This window comes from Sipha flava, unplaced genomic scaffold, assembly GCF_003268045.1.
Source record: "Sipha flava isolate LNK unplaced genomic scaffold, YSA_version1 238_pilon_pilon, whole genome shotgun sequence".
Taxonomy (NCBI): domain Eukaryota; kingdom Metazoa; phylum Arthropoda; class Insecta; order Hemiptera; family Aphididae; genus Sipha; species Sipha flava.
The window spans coordinates 271,158-290,851 of NW_020272880.1; the positions used below are offsets into that span (position 1 = coordinate 271,158).

Sequence of the window (19,694 nt, forward strand, 5' to 3'; positions counted from 1 at the left end):
CCAAGATAGTTTCTCTCTCTCTTTCTCTCTTTTGTTTCAAAAATTGGTGCTTATATAAACGCAGAGACCTGCATCAGCCATCCTGTAAACGGTGTTTGTAATGAATAGGGGATGGGTAAGAGTGAAGTTTTCGAAGAGGAAGTCTAATTTAAACACTCGTTTTTGTCTTTGCCACGGCAACGAATCCCGAAAAACAAATGATCGTCTCCCTGGGGACAGTTCGCACCGCGGAGCGAGCGATTGCCGGAACCGGGTGCGGGCAAACAATATGTTATAATAAGCGTGAATAATAGCGTGGGAGTAAGAAAGGAGAAGTACCGACGGCTGATGCCATAACGTATGCTAATTGAAATATCTAGACGGGTGATTTTAATAACAATCGTAGTGTTTAAACGACTACTTTTTCGACTTCAACATATATTTTAACGTTCGTACAATAATAATTATGTACGATAAAATACGTGACAATAACAATACTAATATAATAACATTGATGAAAACAATAAGCAGTGTTCACGATCAATAAAGTTCGTAATTATTTTGTTAATAATCATAATTATTATTTCGTAGCGCGGTTGATGCTGTTTAAACTGCGCCAGGGGACTGCATAGACCGGTGTACGTGACGTGAGAGCCGTCGAGTAGCCCTATATCTCGGATGCTCGTGTTGTATATTATAATTATTATTATTCTACAAAGTGGTATTTACACGGGTATTATGCATGTATGTATTGCGCGTCGAAAATTAATGTCTTCCCCGGAGGACGCGCAGATATAATAACATGTACTACTTTTGACAAGAGGACGGGGTGCCGGCACCTATTCATCGAACGCCAGCAGCCACTCGTTTCCGTAGTTTTCGCATCGTCGCCATCACGGTATTTTTCGCCGATAAATATCGATTATCATTTCACACGATTCTCGTGTCGAACAACAGTGGCGAGGAACGTTTTGAAAACCAACCGACAACAATGGAAAATGTGCACGCTAACGCGTGCGTGCAGGCGTTCAAAAAACTAATTTTTGTCCGGTTGACGATTTACATTCAAGTTTGAATGGTCTTGTTAATTATTTATGCGTTCATCTTACACTCCAAGAGTTTGTTATTTAAAATTCATCGTACATAGGTGTAGTACAAGGGTGTGTAACTTTATATATTACGGTATACGAGTACGCGAGAGTTAGCTCTTGGGAAAAAGTTATTTTTTATTATTTACCATTTCCATTTCTGCCGAGTTTCTTCAAAGTAATAAAAGGAATAAATCATCGCAGTTTTTCAAATATGACAGGTTAAGGCAATATTCAAAGATTTACTTTTGCCGGTCCTAAATCCAAAACCATTATCCATTTTACTTTTTTTCTCGCTCTCTTTATTTATTTATATTTTAACTACTGACTGAACCGATGTCAGACAGCAATAGATTGATGTGATTGGATTAACTATGCATATCATAATGATCCATATATAAACAAACCTTAGACCAGGGGTCGGCAAGTAATTTCTATTGGAGTCCTAAAGATTAAAATAATAAATCAATGAGGTCCAGTGAAAAAATTTTTTTTCAAATCTTTATATTTTAAAAATAGCAGTATAAAAATAAAAATGATTATTCAGTTATTACAATTAATTTATATTAAAAATTACAATATTAAAAGTATGAAAAAAATATATTTATTATAGTAAATTATTTAATGCGAAAAATTGCATTTCTTTTCTTTAGCCAGCTTTTTGAAATCGGGAACTCGTGGAGAACAGCTTATGCGCAATGTGTCCTCAAGGTGAGAGTCTGTTAATTTTGTCCGATATTTTTTTTTTCAAAAAATTAATTTTTGAAAACGATGCCTCACAAATGTATGTCGAACCAAACATCGTAGCCAAGTTGATTGCCAGTTGCTTACAGTTTGAATACTTGTCAATGGCATCTTTAGCCCAGAATTCTTCAGTTGACGCACTTCTGTACTGCTTCAAGGAAACATCTTCCTGTAGGTCTATTATTTCCATTTGGAGTTTTGACTTTGAAAGATTAAATAATTTTTCAGCTACATCAGTCCATTCTCCGTCTGGGAGAACATCGTAAGGGGTTTTTAAGAATTGTGATAGTTTTCCTATTTCAGAAAAGTCTTCGAATCTATCATCGAATGCCTTCATAAGATCTGACAAAAAACTTAAAAATGTTTTGATGTTTATAATTTCAGAATAATTTTTGCATTCAAGTATTGTGGGAAAGTGAATGCATTTTTTTTGTTCAATGTCGCCTTTAAATATATTTAGTTTGCGACGGAAAGCAGACACACTTTGTATTAAATCACATATTAATTTCCCTTCTCCTTGTAATTCGATATTAAGCGTATTTAAATACTTCAAAATGTTATTTAAGAAAGCCATTGCAACTATATTTCGATTGTTTTCTAAGAAATCCGAATGCTTCTTTGCTTCTTCAATATCTACATTTTTTAGGAATGTTTTTACTTCTTCTTTAATGTTCTAAAAACGTTCAACTACTCGACCTTTACTGAGCCAACGAACATGATTGTGCTGTAGTAAATCTGAATAAGCCGAATCACATTGACACAGAAACTCTTTGAACTGTCTGTGTTGAAGAGAAGAACGCGACCTGATAAAATTGATTAACTTGATCAAACCGTCCATAACGTCTTTCAGTGTAGCACTGAGTTTACTACAAAGCGATGTTTGGTGAATTATGCATTGATAAGTTAATATCCCGGAATTATTATCCCGGATTCTTTTTAACAATCCTTTTTCTTTTCCTATCATCGCTGGAGCTCCATCAGTGGAAATTGACACAATTTTATCATAACTCAAATCCGATTTTTTCATGAAGTCATCAAACTCTTAAATAAATCTTCTCCACGAGTCTTGCCTTCAAATGTCAATATTGCTAGTAACTCTTCTCTAAACACTTTATTTTCAATGTCAAAGAATCGCACGAAAATTGACATTTGTTCAGAATCAACTAAGTCACAAGATTCATCAAGCGCAATACAGTAGCACGGTGACTTATGTAAAAGTTCAAATAAGCTTTTATTGTTTTCGGCTGCCAAAATTTCTGTCCTTCTTGTGTTACTCCTTGCCGACAAAGGAATATCTTGGATAGAGATAACGATTTTTTATATTCTTGAAAAAGTGCAGTGGCCACTTCCAACATACACTCTTTTACTATTTCGGAATCGGAAAATGGTTTTTGGTGCTTATTAAGAACCCAGCACACACGCAACGCTGCTTCAGTTGATTTCTCTTGTTCACTCATACACCGTATAAGTGTAGTCGTACTATTTTTGTAAGATAACATACATGCATGGAGCTTATTTTTACGCACTTCACTGCCTGGAGGAAATTTTGAATGAAAATCTTTATGAGTAGTTTCATAATGCCGTTTTAAATTTCCACTTTTAATGATAGTGACAGTTGAATTGCAAATTAAACAGACTGGAATGGCTCCAACCCTTTCAGGCAATATAAAACAATATAGTTCAGTCCACTCGTTCATAAACTTCCTATTTTTGCTGTCGATTTTGCGTTTTTTACTCAAAATATTGAACGAATAATATAAAACGAAACACGCACTGTATCCATCGGCGAATGTACACGTACTAAAACTAAAGAGTTAACGATTTAGTTAAGGATAAGCAATAAATATAATTTTACGCCGTCGGTTCTTCGGAGTTCTTAGAAAATCGAAATATTTGGTATTGTCGCGACTCGGCCGTCGGCCGATAACATAGTAATAAAACCGATTATTACTTGCTTGGTAAAATATTTTTCAATAAATTATGATATAACTATAATCTGAGTTTGATAAATTAAATTAAATTAATGTCTGTATTAATAATAATAATATTACAGAAAATAACATAATGAAGGACAATGTGTTGACAGGGTCCATAGTTTTGCCTTCCGCGGTCCGGATCCGGACCGCGGTCCGCCAGTTGCTGATCCCTGCCTTAGACCATTGAAATATAACCGATTTCGCACACCTCTAGTGTGATTACACTGAGATGGTGAAACAAAAAAAAAAAAAATTCCCAAGCGATTTGTTACAGTTACTATTAGTGGCGTACATACATAATAATATAATATGGAAAACGTCCTATGAATCGCACAAAAATGATGAGACCGTAAATCGTCTAAGGGTGAAATTAAAACTGTTACTCAAGCATGTTGTCTTTAACCAATCGTTTCCGGTCCGTTTTAGACGGTATTCATCGTTAACCTACGGTCGCGTGCGTCTAGCCGATAGCGTGGGTGCATGAACTAGTCGTAATAAATAAAAAAATGATAATATAAATAATAATAATAATAATAACAACGGTGGTAGTGGTGGCAAATTTATTACAACCCCTCTTGTCAACATTGTGATGACGGCGACGGCTGCGACAGTGGCAGGAAGGTATATAAGAGTTCTTGCGAGCGATCAGTGGCAATAACGAAGAATACACGATAATATATATATATATGTATAACTCGTGGAGCGAAGAGGGTTGTGTTTCGCCGGCGGCGGTGTGCAAATCTGCGGCCGGTTTTATATATTATATTGGAAAACCAAAATTCACTTCCAAGACGTTTTATTAAATCTCCATTATGAAAGAGAATGACTACACTTTTTCCACATCGCATCCCTCCGATCATAGCACCACCGCGCCGCTCTCATCATCTACAACGTGAACACACAAGTGTATGTGAATGTATTCTTATGTATTTATTTACTACACATGCATACATACACATACACAAACATTATATCTCGTGTATATTGAATGTGGCATTCTAGTTAGTAAATTCTTACCTCTTTCACGAGTGTACGTACGCGCGTGTGTCTGCGTTTGTTTCTATGTATGTTTGTCTGCGTCAGTTAGTCTGTGTGTGTGGGGAAGGGTTCAGAGCGGAGAAAAAGTTTCAGATCCTTCGAGTTTTCTCGAAAACGTACCACGTAATACCGTATTCCTCGGAAATTGTATTTTAAATTTTTTATCTGTTCATGCGATCGCGTAAATCTTGCTCGTTAAGATGTTAAGCTTCGGCGGAATCATTACATTCGTGTTTACGGGTCCGTGTTCGCGTGTATAGTGCATTGTGCAAGACTTGCCTGTCGTTGCAGTCACCCCGTCATTCGAATCGTACACCACTGATAATATTATTATAAAACCCTTTTTGCAACATTTCGGTCCATCATTGTTTTCAAAAACGTTGGCAATGTATTTGAAGGAAAATAATGTTAACGAAAATAATTTCTCGTACAATAATGACCCTTGCCGCCAAAGTTATATTAGATCAATGGAAAAAAAAAATAAAAAAATAATATTCTAATATTCTATAATCTTTTCAAACGCTAATACTCGTACCTACACCCATATAAATACATTAAATAACTTTAATATACTCGTATATTTATCATACTGTTTAAATAGTATTATTTTGTGACCGTAAACTGAAACCTACTAATTGGAGTGAACTGTTTGTCATAATAATTATTATTATATTATAATATGCTGTATTCTCGTTTTTATCGTTTTCGGTGTATTTCAAAGCACAAATATCATTGGGATGTATTCCACTAATGTATCCATTTGTATTTTTTCCCAATCGTTAATAAATTATATTCTGAGATTGTAATATAAGTAGCAATTAAAACGAAATCTAAATTAAATTTTGTCTTTACAAATTCTAATTTTATACGAAAATATGAAACGACGTTAGCAATTTTTATAGCAATGGACCAATTAGTCAATGTCGACTAGTTTTTATTTTTATTTCAATCGATTTCTGCATTCATTGTTAAAATATTTATAAAAATAATGATAATTTCAACTACTTTTTTATTAAATTAAGTTTAAATATTTAAAAGTTATTATCCAAAAATAATAAATAATAAAAAAATCGATTGCTTAAAGTCTGTTTTGTAAATTTGACTGCTTGTGTGGCATTTGACCGACGCGTACATCTTTAAATACATTTGACTATAATCGTAAGATAATACCATCACCTACTCGTATAATATATGTCCTACACGAGTGTACCACATGTACATCATCTATTTATTAGACTCATTTGTGTACCATATTCATATTTTTCATTCTTACAATTATAACTATTATAATATGTGGTTTCAAAATAAACAAACGTTTTACGATTATTAAAAAAAAACTATTGTACAATACATTCAGTTCGACGTCAGACTTCTTTACGATTATGCGTATATTCAAATTATAATTTATCAATCTTTTATTAAGGTATATGTATATTACACAACGCTTGTTGTTCATTTCGATGTCATGTAACTCTAGAAAACGACATCAGGTCTCCCATTTTCCAAGTTATACGCATATATTTTATCGTGTTCAGCCCATCGAACATTGATTTTAAAAGTAAAAATAAAACATCAAACGTGTTCTTCTAACCTCACCCATTAAAGCCATTTACCGTATTTAAGGTTTTAAAATCGGTATGTCTGTTTTATGGTTTTCCGTAACACGTAAGTACCTATAACATTATTTTAGGGATTTTCACGTATGTTACAAATATGTCGACTGCCATTAATAATAACTGAAGGATTCAGCTATACAATAGGCATGTTAGTTTTTTAAATATTTAATTTTATCAAAGTAATATGTTCTTTCAACAAGAAAAATGCAAATATACTTATAAAAGTAGAAAAATGAATAAAATACACCAAAATTGCTAAAAAATGCCCTTACAATCAAGAATTACCGAAAAAATGCAAAAAAAAAATGCAAAATAAAATTAGTACCATTGAGTTCTGCACGGCACAAGTCAAATTTCTATAGAGATGGACCTCGAATACAAGCATTAAATAAAACGATGCAAATGCATCAAGTTCCGGTCCCTAGTCATTACATTACTACCAAATATATACACTCAAATGCTACACAGATGTTTGGAACCCGTATCGAATATTATTATTAATGTGTCGTCGATATATGGAATTTGTGTACGGTTATCCCGCACAAGTTTGTTTCGGACTATATTATTATTATTATATCTACTGCCGCAGATGATTTTAAATTTAAAGTAATGTTCTCAACTAATTTATATCGAGTTGTTTTAATTGGTACGTAAAGTGCAAACATACTGTTATAACGTCTATACTCACATTTCATCGACCGTCCACTACTCATGGCGATGTGCTCTATATTCGAACGTCTTAAGTTAAAACGACCACGTACGAAAGTTTCGCATTGGAGTTCGGGCAACTGTATTATTATGGTCTCGGAGGGTTTCAAAGAAGTGATACGTAAACTTCTGCAGAGTCATTTTTGAAAAACGTTATTTTGGCACTTCTGCCAATAAAAACTTAGCGATACTTTAGTACTTACGCATCGTAAACATATTGATGAAACTATATGCATACATTTTTTTACTGGCCAAGGGTTCCACGAATTCAAGTATACGATAGACGACGAAAAAAAATGAATAAAAAACAAAAAAAAAAAAAATACGAAAATGTATAAAATATATAAATTATTTGATAAACGAAGTATATATAAATTTGAGTAACAACAATTATTTGAAAGTAATTAGTTTCTTTTTTTTTCTTTATTTTTTTCGACAAAGATATACCTATATCTATACCTGACACTGAATTTCTTTCCAATTGGTAGTAGTGGAGTGTTATGGTTTATAATAACTTTTTCATTCAATTATTGAGTTTATAGTAATTTATGAGTTAAATTAACCAAATATTTAATTACATAATATGTACTTCAATAAAAAAGCTTATAAACATTAATTATGATAAAACTCGAATAGTTAATATAAAAAATATCTTAAGTACAAAATAGTAATTAAATAAAATGTTTCAAATATAAAATATTGGTATTTAATATGTTATTAAAGTATTATGTTGTCTAATGTTAAAATGTCAAATTGCTTATATTTTTGTAATTAAGTATTCAAGGTATATATGATTTAATAGTATTATTTTTTTAAAAACTTTTAATTCATTAGTAATACAAATTTAACTGATTTAAACTTATTTTCATGAACACACGTACGTCGTAATCGTTCACGCTCCGTTATCATATCGCTATAATAAAATTTGTCTCAATAACATTACGTCATTATCATGTCGCATACACCTAAAACAACGAAGCGAAACCTTTCTAACAGTTCACCCAGTCAAATCGACAAAAAAAAGTTTTTATCGCCCCAAACCGTTACGCCGTACTCAACACCGATGAAGACAATGTATTCGCCACACCTTCAAATAGCACTACGGAAGATCCGGACAGACCACCGTACAAAGTTCACAATGCTAAGTTCGTTGCTCCTCCTATCCACATTAAAAACATATCCAACTTCTTAGCATTCAACACCGTCCTAAAAAATATCACCGGACCCAATGGTTTCACCTGTAAGTCAACTCCGTCATACCTCATTGTACAACCCATCGATAAACGAACTTACAATGCAATAATAGATAATTTACACAAAATAAACGCTAGTTTTCATTCGTTTACCCTCCCCCCCCTTCAAGTCATCGCACAGAGTCGTCATTGAAAATTTACATAATTCCACCTTACACACCAATATTACATCTGCTCTTATTGAACAGGTACATTCAATCAAGAGTATTTACAATGCAAAAAACAGGAACAACTGCCCACTTCCAGTATTGTTCGTGGATATCTGTCAGCAAGATAATAACAATGATATACATGAAATTACATCTCTTCTCAATACAATAGTGAAAATCGAAAAACTATAAAAAAAAATACGTGGTCCACCCCAATGCCATAATTGCCAAGAATATGGACATACAAAGAACTATTGCAACCATGAAGCTCGATGTGTCAAATGAGGTGAAAACCATCTGACAATCGAGTGTACCCAGGACCGAAATAGTCCAGCCAAATGCGCCCTGTGCGCTTAAGTCCACACCGCAAATTTCAAAGGATGCCTAGCATTTGAGTCAATATTTAAAAAATCTGCTTAAAAGTTTCAACCAGTCAAAGATCCTGACCTTCACTCTCAACAATCTCAACCCAGAACCAAAACCAAATCATATGCAGAAGCCACCAACAACCAAAACAAAATCACAGAACAAATATCAAATACCTTTTCAAAACTCATATCCAATTTAAGCTCTTTAATTAATTTATTAATTTTCCTCCTTGCTTCAGTCTTAAACATACTAATAGCTAAAGGCATTATTTTTCCATAATACTATCCCACACCGTCTCATAATACCATTATAATCTTATATTTTCTCAGACCTATCCTCATTAATTTTATCTTAAATTTTAATTGAAATTATGTTACGTCCAACCATGTTTATCATTATTAACGACTATATTTTGTCAATTTAGAATTTATATATTATTATTATTATCTCTCTCTAAAATTAGTTATCCATTATTTTCCACAACAACATCATTATTATTTTCTTTTAACCGTATCATTATTATATAAATAATACCTTGTAATAACATCTAATATGTTGACACATTGTAAGTTTAAATAAATATAAAAAAAAAAAAACGTATTTTCAAAACAAAAAAGCAACTATTTCCAAATGTTATTTATAATTATTAATTTTTGGCTAAAATGTGAGTTTGTTTTGTGTTAATGCCTGACGAATGTTTCATTTGTAGATTTGTAAATACATTTCGTTGAATAATTAATGCTTTAGACACTTCCAATATTTGAAACATATTTTACGAAATTTTGTGTTCATTTTGTGTTCCATGTTTATACAGAAAAATATTTAAGTACCGAACTGCAATAAAAGTCATCAAACATGTGAAATATTAACTCAATGAAATCGGAGTACTACTTTATTTTCCCTGCTTTTGATAAGATGAACAACGTTGATTTTCGTTTAAATTAAATGGCCTGAAAAAATGTGCAACAGCTCGTAACTAATCGAAATTATATACTTTTTGTAATTCTGTAGCTAATTAACATATTAATTTAAATGGAAATACACGAAAAAGTACTCGTATTTATTGTTTAACGGTTTTCATTTGTCATTTGGGTATAAGATTAATTTTTAAACTAAAATTTTTGCAATAATACGTATATTTTGATTAAATAATTATAATATTTCGTTTTAAAAAACATTTGATCTTGTTTCAAACAAGAAAATTAATAAGACTATGATCAGTGATCAGTGTCACAGGATCATTGTAATTTTTATAAGGAAATAAGAATACCTTATTTTAACGTCACACACAAAAAAAAAACTGCCAGTGTATATAATAAATAATGCACTATACCGGGGAGTTTGGTTTCCATCGCAATAGTTCAAATTTATCGATCCCATCTTTTTTTTTTTTTTTGTTTTATGGTTATCTAAGCTTATTTACAATTGCAAATCATAATGTATTTCAAAATGTCTTTACCATTTGGCTGGTTCTCGATAGAACGTTCTCCGGATGTAGCGCAGTGCGCGCAACTGACGGTTTTAAATTTAATTCAAACATTCTTCGTGCTATTTTCCCTCGCAGTATTTCTGCTTGTCTGCAAACCACGAAAGGAATCAGCTCAGGATCAACTGCGCTCTCATAAAATCGGAGTAACAGTTTTAATATCAATAACTGAAGCGGTGCACTGCAGTCAAATAAGTATAATACGATATAAACATGAGTAATAATTTACCACATCGTTATCACGGGTCGAACAATTATGAATTTGGAAATTTCATTACATAACGTAACAGATTGGTTTTAAGGTGGTTTTATTTTCCAGCCCACTTGTCCAAGTTTTTAAAATCGTCCTTTTCCGGTCTACCGGTTATATTTATTTTTTCCCTCAGCCCTAGTATTCGGTATAGAAAATTCGAACCCTTTCTCATGCGGACACGTTTTAGCGATCGAATACTGACAACATTTTGTTCAACTACGCCTCTATGCCTGGAAATTTAAAAGATCATTCGCGTCCCACCTAATAAAACTTTTCAGACGAAAAATTTCTAACGACGATCATTTTGGAAGAGTGAGCACAGTTAATCGAAGTTCCACTGTATTCTTATTTTTAATTTATCGTCATAATTTATTGAAACATAAGGGCATTCTGATGTGCATAATCATTTTCAGATTGAGCAAATAGCTATAGAGTTATGATACTTTAATAAATTATTCTTAAATCGTGGTATTAAAATTAATATTCTCCTTATTAAATCATTAATTTGTTTATTTATTTTCAACTTTTAAACGTTTATAACTTATTTCGACGCAATAAATTACAATATCTTATATTTCAAAAAATAACTCTGTGAGCGATTCAGGGTTTTACCTGTTTGAGTTGCAAATATATTCTATTTGTAGCGTTTGGAATTATTAATAAAATATGCTACTAAAAGTAAATTAAATTTTAAGCTACGCGCTGCAATCATCTTTTTAAAGTCTAAAGTTTCTTTAAAACTAACATTGAATTTAACTCAAAACAAAAACATTAAATGAGAAACGTTATGTACATAGGTATCTGCTTCAAATAATATGCACATTGAATTAATGTGTTCATACATTTTTAATTATTACAAAATTGGATATAGTGCATTTATTTTTTAAAATGATTCAATATCTTAGTTTAATATGTATAGGTTTAAATGTACTTATTACAATTAGGAAATTTCATGATCGTGGATCGAACCAAATCGAACCGTTAAATTGATATAAAAACATGAAATTGGAATATATAAAAGGTATTATGATAGCTTTGATTTGTTTTAGTATTGAAACTATTCGTTTCCACGCGGCATTCATTGGATATCCTTATAGAAAACGCGGTTTATTTTTTCCCGATATAATTATTTTAGTTTCATATTCAAAGTAACTATATGGTTTGCAGAGTTAAAAAAGCTTGTGGTTTATATAAATTGTACTCGATTGTTCTATTCCATCACAATAGGCTATTATTATATCATCAATTAATAATATATCATAGGATTAATATTTAATGATTATGCGATGCGTTGCCTCCTACGGGGAATTCATAAATTTACTTATGATTATAGGGTGTATAACCCACTTCTATTCTATCAGAAACAACGTAGGCCGGCAAAATCGATAGGTATATATTTCATTTTTCCTTTGAGCAGTTACGGAAAAATTGAATAGTACAAGTTTAAAAACTTCTTTTCCACTTGAATCGTATATTATTTTGAAATTTTTATACCAATAATGTAATAGCATATTTAACAACATGCAAAATGATCCTACGAACACTGGACAAAACTTTAAAAATGTATGGTTGGGCACAAATTGGTTAAATTCCGATTGAACGGATGTACTCATCCAACAAAACTTTTGGCTAATCCGTTCCTAATAGTTTAAACTACCTACAGAGGGTATTATCAAATAATCCCAGATAACAAGGCAACTTGTTGTGAATAAAAATGAAATTGGTCAATTGCCAAAAAGTAGCAACTATAAACTCAAGTATTGCAGTCGTGTAGGAATATAGGAATACGCAATTGAATTAATCCAGTTATTTGTCACTTGTAAAGCGCTTCGGGAGGGAGGGAGGTTGGGGACTTATTGAAGCAAGCAAAACAAAACAAGTATAAAGCCAACAAACTTCTTTCTGAAATATTTCAACTTTGGAACAACTAAGTCCATAAAATATGGTCACTAATTGTTAACCGTTTTCCACAATTATTCAATAAATGTAAAATACAATTTATACGTCGTAGATATATACCATAGATTAAAATATGTTTCTTATGAAGAGTAAAATAAACGTTAAAATACGAATTATCTAGTTAGTTACGGATATTTAATGTTTAAAGAAGTTTGGCTTTTTTTTCATATAATGAAGGTGTAGCTTAAGATGCGTTGATTTAAGACTCAATGAAAACAAGACGATTAAAAAACCGTTTACTATAATGTACTTGTATTTTATTTTGTTTGATTAAATAATGGTTAAAAATAAGATAATATTTACTGTAAATTATATTTATTAGAATTATAATATTATAAATCTGTTGTTTTTTAATGAAAAAAAAACCATTAATGATACACCCAAACAGTAATGGTATCCCCAAAACTATCATAGTGAGCATAAACATAAATACATGATAATTATTACGATATACAGTCATGGTTTAATTAATATAAGTAATAATTAATTGGCTGATGAACTGTTTATATACTTATAAAAAACATATATAATTAAATATGCTAATTGAACAATAAAAGTGTTACTCTTATTATTATTGTGACAAAAGTTTAATTACTTAGAAACACAATACTATTTATTACATTTAATTGTTGTTATCCAATTATGTTTTCATTTTTCGAATCAATATTGAATCCTGCGGGATATTGCAAATGCACACATAATAACATAGTATTGATTTGTATTCATTGGCTGAGATCCCATCAACATGTATACAACATAGTAGTGTAACGTTTTAGGGCATATTACGACGCTGTCGTTCTACCTGCACATAACAGCGTGTCCGAATCGTTTGACAGTCGTTTTTAGTTGTTATTTCAACCACAAAAATGGTTTCCGTCGGTATAATATAATGTATAATTTTAATCATGTAAAAAGGTTCGTGTTGTTATAACAACACCACCCCGTTTTTGATTAGGTCTTCGGCTACCCTCCAGCCGTGCCATTTACGTTGTACACCTTGGCGCGCAGCAAGGGTGAATAATAATAATAATAATAATAATATGGTATACATAAATATTGGACAAGACCGGCAAAACGAATATAATACAACAAAAATTACACGGTATTTCCCTTAACTAAACAACGGTATCTAGAAACGGTGGTATGCATTTGGTGAAGAACGTATAATATTATACAACTGTTGTTCGACGGTCGAAGGGTTGGAGTCGAACTGTTGTCCGAAGTCAAATACTATAATAAACTCGAATTCACTCATCTACACACACACACCCACACACACACACCCACACACACACACACACACACACACACACACACACACACCCACACACACACACACACACACACACACACACACACACACACATACACACACACAGGCGAGCGCAGCGCATATATCCATGTACACATAATTATACGAGAAATGCATTTCATTAAATTTACACGACTCGTTGGATGCTAAACAATCAACCACCTTCCCCCGTCCGAGAAGTATCATTTATTTTTATTTATTTTCCGCGTATTACTGATGTATTATAACGGCATGGTTAGACTTTATGCCGTTGTTGTGAAAACAGCATGTGAAGCAAACACGATACGCGTGCGTTGAAATTTTTCGTATTTCCGCTCGGATCTGGTCTCTCTTTTACCTCGTTTATTGAGATCAAACACACCGTGACTCGCTTGGATGTCGGTAAAAAATAATTTGTGGATTTTCAACGAGTAATAATAATAAAAAAAAAAATAAATGCAAGGATTTTTTCGATTTTTTTTTAATATTCTTTGCAGAAACTCAGAATTTTCAAAATGTATTTGTTTGTCCTATCTCCGTCATGCCCTTCTTTGTTTCCCCGTCACTGTATTTCCGTCGGCATCTCTATTTACGCCTAGGCTTCGGTGTTCCTATATTTTTTTCTTACACTCACTTCATCCTATACTCGCTGCTTACCTCCGTTCTCTTTCGTCACGCCCCATACCATGTGTTGTTTTTGTTTCTGTTTGTTCATTTCTTGACTTCGACAAATAAGACGATAAAGATGTTAAAAAAATCAATATGCTTAGTTAGCCTTACGAACTATTTTCTGTTTTAAAATCATGTGATCTGAATTTTATTATCAAATTCTTATTTAAAAATACTTTATTTCATTAAATTATATCATAAAACCTCCACAATTTGAAGGGTTATTTCTTCAATGTTACTGAGCATCTTTTCAACTCTTAAAAATGTTTTCTAAAAAATGCATTTTTTTAAATTGGTATTTATGGTATCACGGAATTATTTTTTCTATTGAAAAACCACTATTTTATAGTGCTTTATATTACTATATATTATAATGCTCGGAAATATTGACTGGATACGTATATGTATTTCTACATCTTTCTAGTGAAATGTTCGTAATATATGAGTTCTATGTTATCATAATATATTAATATTATATCCCATGCACTCGTGTTACATATTAATATATAATTTCAATGACATACGTTTATATATTTTTCACCAAACCGTTAATTAAATATATTAAATTATTGGCAATAGGATGACTATTAAAGGACAGTGCTGATCTCAGACAAACACTTTTTTATCTTTAACAAGATAGTGTACAAAAAATGTATTCAGATAAAGATTAAAATAAAAAATAAGCCAAAGATAATCATTATTAATATAGATAAATAGTAGATACATTTTTATAAATACAAAAAATTGCTTTATATTAAATTGTCAAAAAAAAAAAAAAAAAAAAATTAAAAATTATCAGGCCTATAACGAATAAAACATTTTTTATTTATTTGAGACGTTTGAAATGTGTAAAAATTTTAAAACTTTTCATTTATTAAAAATAAAAATATTTAGGTAAAAATTTGATAGTATATACTTGTTTCTGAATCTAATTTATATGTTGACACTTTTCGTAGTAAGACTGATCGTGCTGTAAAAACAACAAAAAATAATTATTGGTGGCGAATGGTCGATAGCGCATCGCTAAGCGCGTCGCGATAGTTTACAATTTTTTAATATAGATATTATAAAAAAAATGTTAACAGTCGTTATTATATATGGTTATATTTTATGAAACCCAGGCATATAATATATAAACATTATTACACTGTAAATACTTAAAAAAAAATGTAAACCTAATATTGTTAACACAAACGGGTCATTACCCATTTTTTATACATAAATAAATAAATATAAATGTAAAGTTGTGCTGAATAATAGCTACATTTGTTCAATACTCAGAAGGGTTTAAATGTTTGTCGAAATTAAGGATAACATCAGAGTTCTTTTTCGATCTTATTAGTTCAACTAAACATGTTTGATATTGAATATTATTGTAGTATGTATCCAGGCGATGCAAGGAAAAATGCCCGAGTCCCTAAAGCACTTGAAAAATTAATTAAATATTATATATAAAAAAAAGATATCTAGATAAATGAACAAAAGATGACCGAAATGTTCATCCGAGTTAGATAGATATATAAAGTTTGAATTCTCGTTCGAATAAAATAATAGAGAATATTTTTTTTTATTTTAATAAATTTAGCTAGACAAGTCTCGACACTGTTAATGGATATCTGAATAAATATTAAATGTTTGCAATAAAATAATATTAAATTGTCATGTTTCTTTGGCATGGTTACGCAATCGCCACAACACAGTGCACAATATTATGTATGCTGAACGAGTGGGTAACTGTATTTATATTATATGTATAATATAAATAGTAAAGTGAACAATAGTCGATTTGGTATTGTTCTGGTATAACTTGAAAACCAAATCAAATAAGCTGAAAATATTACTTTTTATAACTCTGCTGGATTTTTGCAGTTATACTATCGTCGAACATTGGTACGAAGTGTACCTATCTTTATTTCGATCGCGTATCACCATAAGTCCGTATTGTTGAAAATTTGATTACAGCCGGTGACTCAAAGAGCGTCCGATTTATGTATTACTTTAACGTTCTTCTGCACACACGTACACTATGGAATTTTACACAAAACCGTATACGTTGAGGTGTCCTCTGTAAACTGGACGAAATAATACTGGTCTTCAGCACAGAAGAAACGAAAACAAATACATATTAAAAAAGTTAAAAGGAATGCTCTTGAGACGTGAGTATTTTTACTAAAAAACAAGACTAAAAGTGACACGTAACGGCATAATCGAAACGGACGCTTTGTAAGTGAACACAGCGTTTCACTGCAGATGTATCGCATTTTCTCTAATACAGTAACTGTTTTCGTCTGTACATATATGCCATTAAAAAGCCAATTGATTTCGGATTATATGGATTTAAGAATAGGCTTTACTCCATATTAGCCTCTGCATAATTTATACCATTGTATAATATATTATTTTGAATTTTGTACCAATGGTAAATCTTCGGAAATACGTTCTCTTCACTTATTTTGTTAGTGTATTTTTAAATTTCAATTTGTCGTGAATTGATATGTTTATGTTTGTCTGAGATTTTTTTTTCAAATAATATAATAATAGACAAAACTAGTATTGTATTACAAATTAAATACATTTTCTTAAAACCTGAATTGATTTTCTTATTATTTTCACGTAATTAAAATATTAAAGAAAAATATTAAATATTAATGTTGTTGAAAAACCATGGGATACCATAAGTTATGAGAGTTCTACAAGTTTGAACAATCTTTTGCGATATATTCATAAAATATTCTAAAGATGGCCTTCCAAAGTATTGCCAATGTAAATTCAACAATATACTATAAATATGACAATATAAAATGTTGAAAAATTCTTTCAACTTCAATAAAAATAAATATACTAGTAAAAATAAAGAAAAAAAATAGAAACTTTGTTCACGTCATCTTTATACTGTTCCATTTTTCATTTAGAGTTAAAATACAAAAGTATGCCTTTTACTTTTAACTATTTTTTTTTATATTTTAAAATTAACTAATTTTTACTAATATTTTTTTTTTTTTTTTTGAGGGGTCCGACCTTTAAGATCACTTAACACAACAAATTAAAGTTGTTCTCCACTTCTTTGTGTCCTCAATTACCTTGCTCCAAAACTAATTTTTATCACTAGTCACTTATTTCACGGATTTGCTTTCGATATTTTAAGAATATTGTTTTTAATTTCAACACATGATAAATCTACCATTAAATTAAGCGTATGATAATACTCAAATACACTCAATGTAATCAAATTAATAATTTGTTATGTGTTACAGCGTAAAACACGTGATTCTGCGGGATCGTGTATCGATTTAATTAATTTCTATGCAATTGTTTCATATATATCCATCAAGGCGAAGATGACATTAAAATCACTTGAGAATGGCTTATTTTACTATACTCACAAACATGTGTATAAAACATGCAATAGTAATCATCAAGTTTTACCAGTAGTTATATGTATGTATATGTAGTTTATCCATACACTATTTATACATAATACAACGTAAGCCAGTATTATTAGCAATTTAAATTTTTCAACCCATGTTTATTGTATTTATTTTTAAGTAATTTCGAAAATCGAGCAGCTTAAAGAACTCCATCGAATCAATTCCGATGCTTTTTCTTATTGTGTCTTATTTTTTTTGACGGAAAGGTAATTAAAAATTCTCAACAACTCGAGAATCACTTTAATTTACTTTAATTTATACATATAAAGTTATCAAAAATAAACCACATATGCTTAACAAAACGGTAAATTCATTAATTTGAAAATATTCAAAACAGTTCTTGAAAGTGTTTCAACACCTACACGAGTCTTGAACACCCGTGTACGTTCAGCCATGAATTTAGTACATAAACAACTACCTACTAATGTTTACATAATAATTTAAAACTTTTCAGATTTCTTAGAAAACGTACGATATTGTTTGCACTCAGAAAATTATTTTTCCTACACATCTTGACATAGTTTCAATATACTAACTTTATATTATAACCATCCGCAGTTTTTGGTCGATTTGCATTCTGTTCGACTGCACTAATGTTTTCTCAGGCAAGAGTGAAAAAATAAAAACCATGATTAAAAATCGTTGCCACGTGTCTGGTACAATTATTCGTATTTTTAAAACAGCGATGTCATAGGTTAGGTGTTCTTCCATAGGTTTTCGTGCATAACATAGAGTCTAACAACGATGTACAGTAGCCGTTATGGATGATTTATGAACAGTAGACGTGCATTTACGTCACAACGGATGGTTGTTAAGATTAACGCCGAATCTTCGGAGATCGTTCGAATCAACCGCGGGTTCGATTTTTTCGACCGTACAAGAAGTACTTTCCCATAGTCGGTTCGCTAATAACCGTACGAACGACTATGACCATTGAGAGGGGGTGGGAAATTGAGACTATTTTGCCCCAGGCCCTAAACTTTTGGTGGCCAAAACATCCATTGATTTTTTTTGTTAACTATGGTAGGGTAAGTTAAATTTCAAGTTATACATTGTTATAAATATTTAACAAATAATTGAATATACAAATTAATCATAAATAATTTTATTTTTTATTTTTTGCATAATAGCGTTTGTACAAAAAGTACTTATAAATTATAATTAATGATAATCCCAAGAAATGCGGCACGAAATGACTAAAACAGATATTTTATTAAGAATAATAATTGTTGATTATCAGTGTGACAGTACGGCGTAGCATCGGCGTGAACCGTCCGCGATAACCACAGATTTAAACAATAACATCGAACATGCTATTTCCCCCATAGTTACATAAAGTATTACTTTTAAGTATTGCCTGTTGTTGCTGTTTCGATTTTTGACTGAATACTAAGCAACCGTATAATTCATAACTGGTAAGTAATGATTTATGCTGAACACCGTTCATGCCCAAAGTACTTGTATAATTGTACGTTCTATAGTTGTACCAATTTAAAAAACTTAAGAGACAAGAGTTGATACGATGAAAAAAACGATTTTAAATTATACATTTTAAAATTGAAACCATGAGCTTTTCCAACAAATTACGTAAAATCTCTGAATTTTGATTTTATGTATTCCAAATGCGCAGTTTAAATAATGTATGTGAATTTCTAATGTTTTGTTCAAACTCACGTTTTAAATTGCTC

At 31.1% G+C, this 19,694-nt stretch overlaps 4 protein-coding genes across 6 annotated transcripts in view; 1 reads left to right on the forward strand and 3 right to left on the reverse strand.

Annotated features, from left to right (window-relative positions):
* LOC112683964 (discoidin domain-containing receptor 2-like) overlaps positions 1 to 19,694 on the forward strand; it is a 180,427-nt gene that overhangs the window by 20,473 nt on the left and 140,260 nt on the right. The window contains exon 2 of one of the 3 annotated variants that reach the window (XM_025555240.1): positions 1,721 to 1,778. The exons of the other annotated variants lie outside the window; for them this stretch is intronic. The gene's annotated coding sequence lies outside the window, so the exon portion shown is untranslated. The remainder of the gene's footprint in view (positions 1 to 1,720; positions 1,779 to 19,694) is intronic. 3 annotated transcript variants of the gene reach the window in all.
* Positions 1,774 to 2,148, reverse strand: LOC112683982 (general transcription factor II-I repeat domain-containing protein 2B-like). The gene has a single exon (XM_025555264.1). The coding sequence runs from the start codon at positions 2,146 to 2,148 to the stop codon at positions 1,774 to 1,776; it is 375 nt and encodes a 124-aa protein (XP_025411049.1).
* LOC112683983 (general transcription factor II-I repeat domain-containing protein 2A-like) lies at positions 2,485 to 2,838 on the reverse strand. The gene has a single exon (XM_025555265.1). It carries the CDS (start codon positions 2,836 to 2,838, stop codon positions 2,485 to 2,487), a length of 354 nt encoding a protein of 117 aa, XP_025411050.1.
* LOC112683984 (general transcription factor II-I repeat domain-containing protein 2A-like) lies at positions 2,835 to 3,508 on the reverse strand. The gene is made up of 2 exons (XM_025555266.1): positions 3,169 to 3,508; positions 2,835 to 3,106 (listed from the first exon to the last, which is right to left on the reverse strand). The coding sequence occupies exons 1-2, from the start codon at positions 3,506 to 3,508 to the stop codon at positions 2,835 to 2,837; spliced, it is 612 nt and encodes a 203-aa protein (XP_025411051.1).

Coding starts and splice junctions, on each gene's coding strand:
- LOC112683982 (XM_025555264.1), bottom strand. CDS start 2,148: ATGAAGGCATTCGATGATAGATTCGAAGACTTTTCTGAAATAGGAAAA.
- LOC112683983 (XM_025555265.1), bottom strand. CDS start 2,838: ATGAAAAAATCGGATTTGAGTTATGATAAAATTGTGTCAATTTCCACT.
- LOC112683984 (XM_025555266.1), bottom strand. CDS start 3,508: ATGAACGAGTGGACTGAACTATATTGTTTTATATTGCCTGAAAGGGTT. Junction 3,107..3,168: donor TTCCGAAATAGTAAAAGAGT/GTATGTTGGAAG, acceptor TCTCTATCCAAG/ATATTCCTTTGTCGGCAAGG.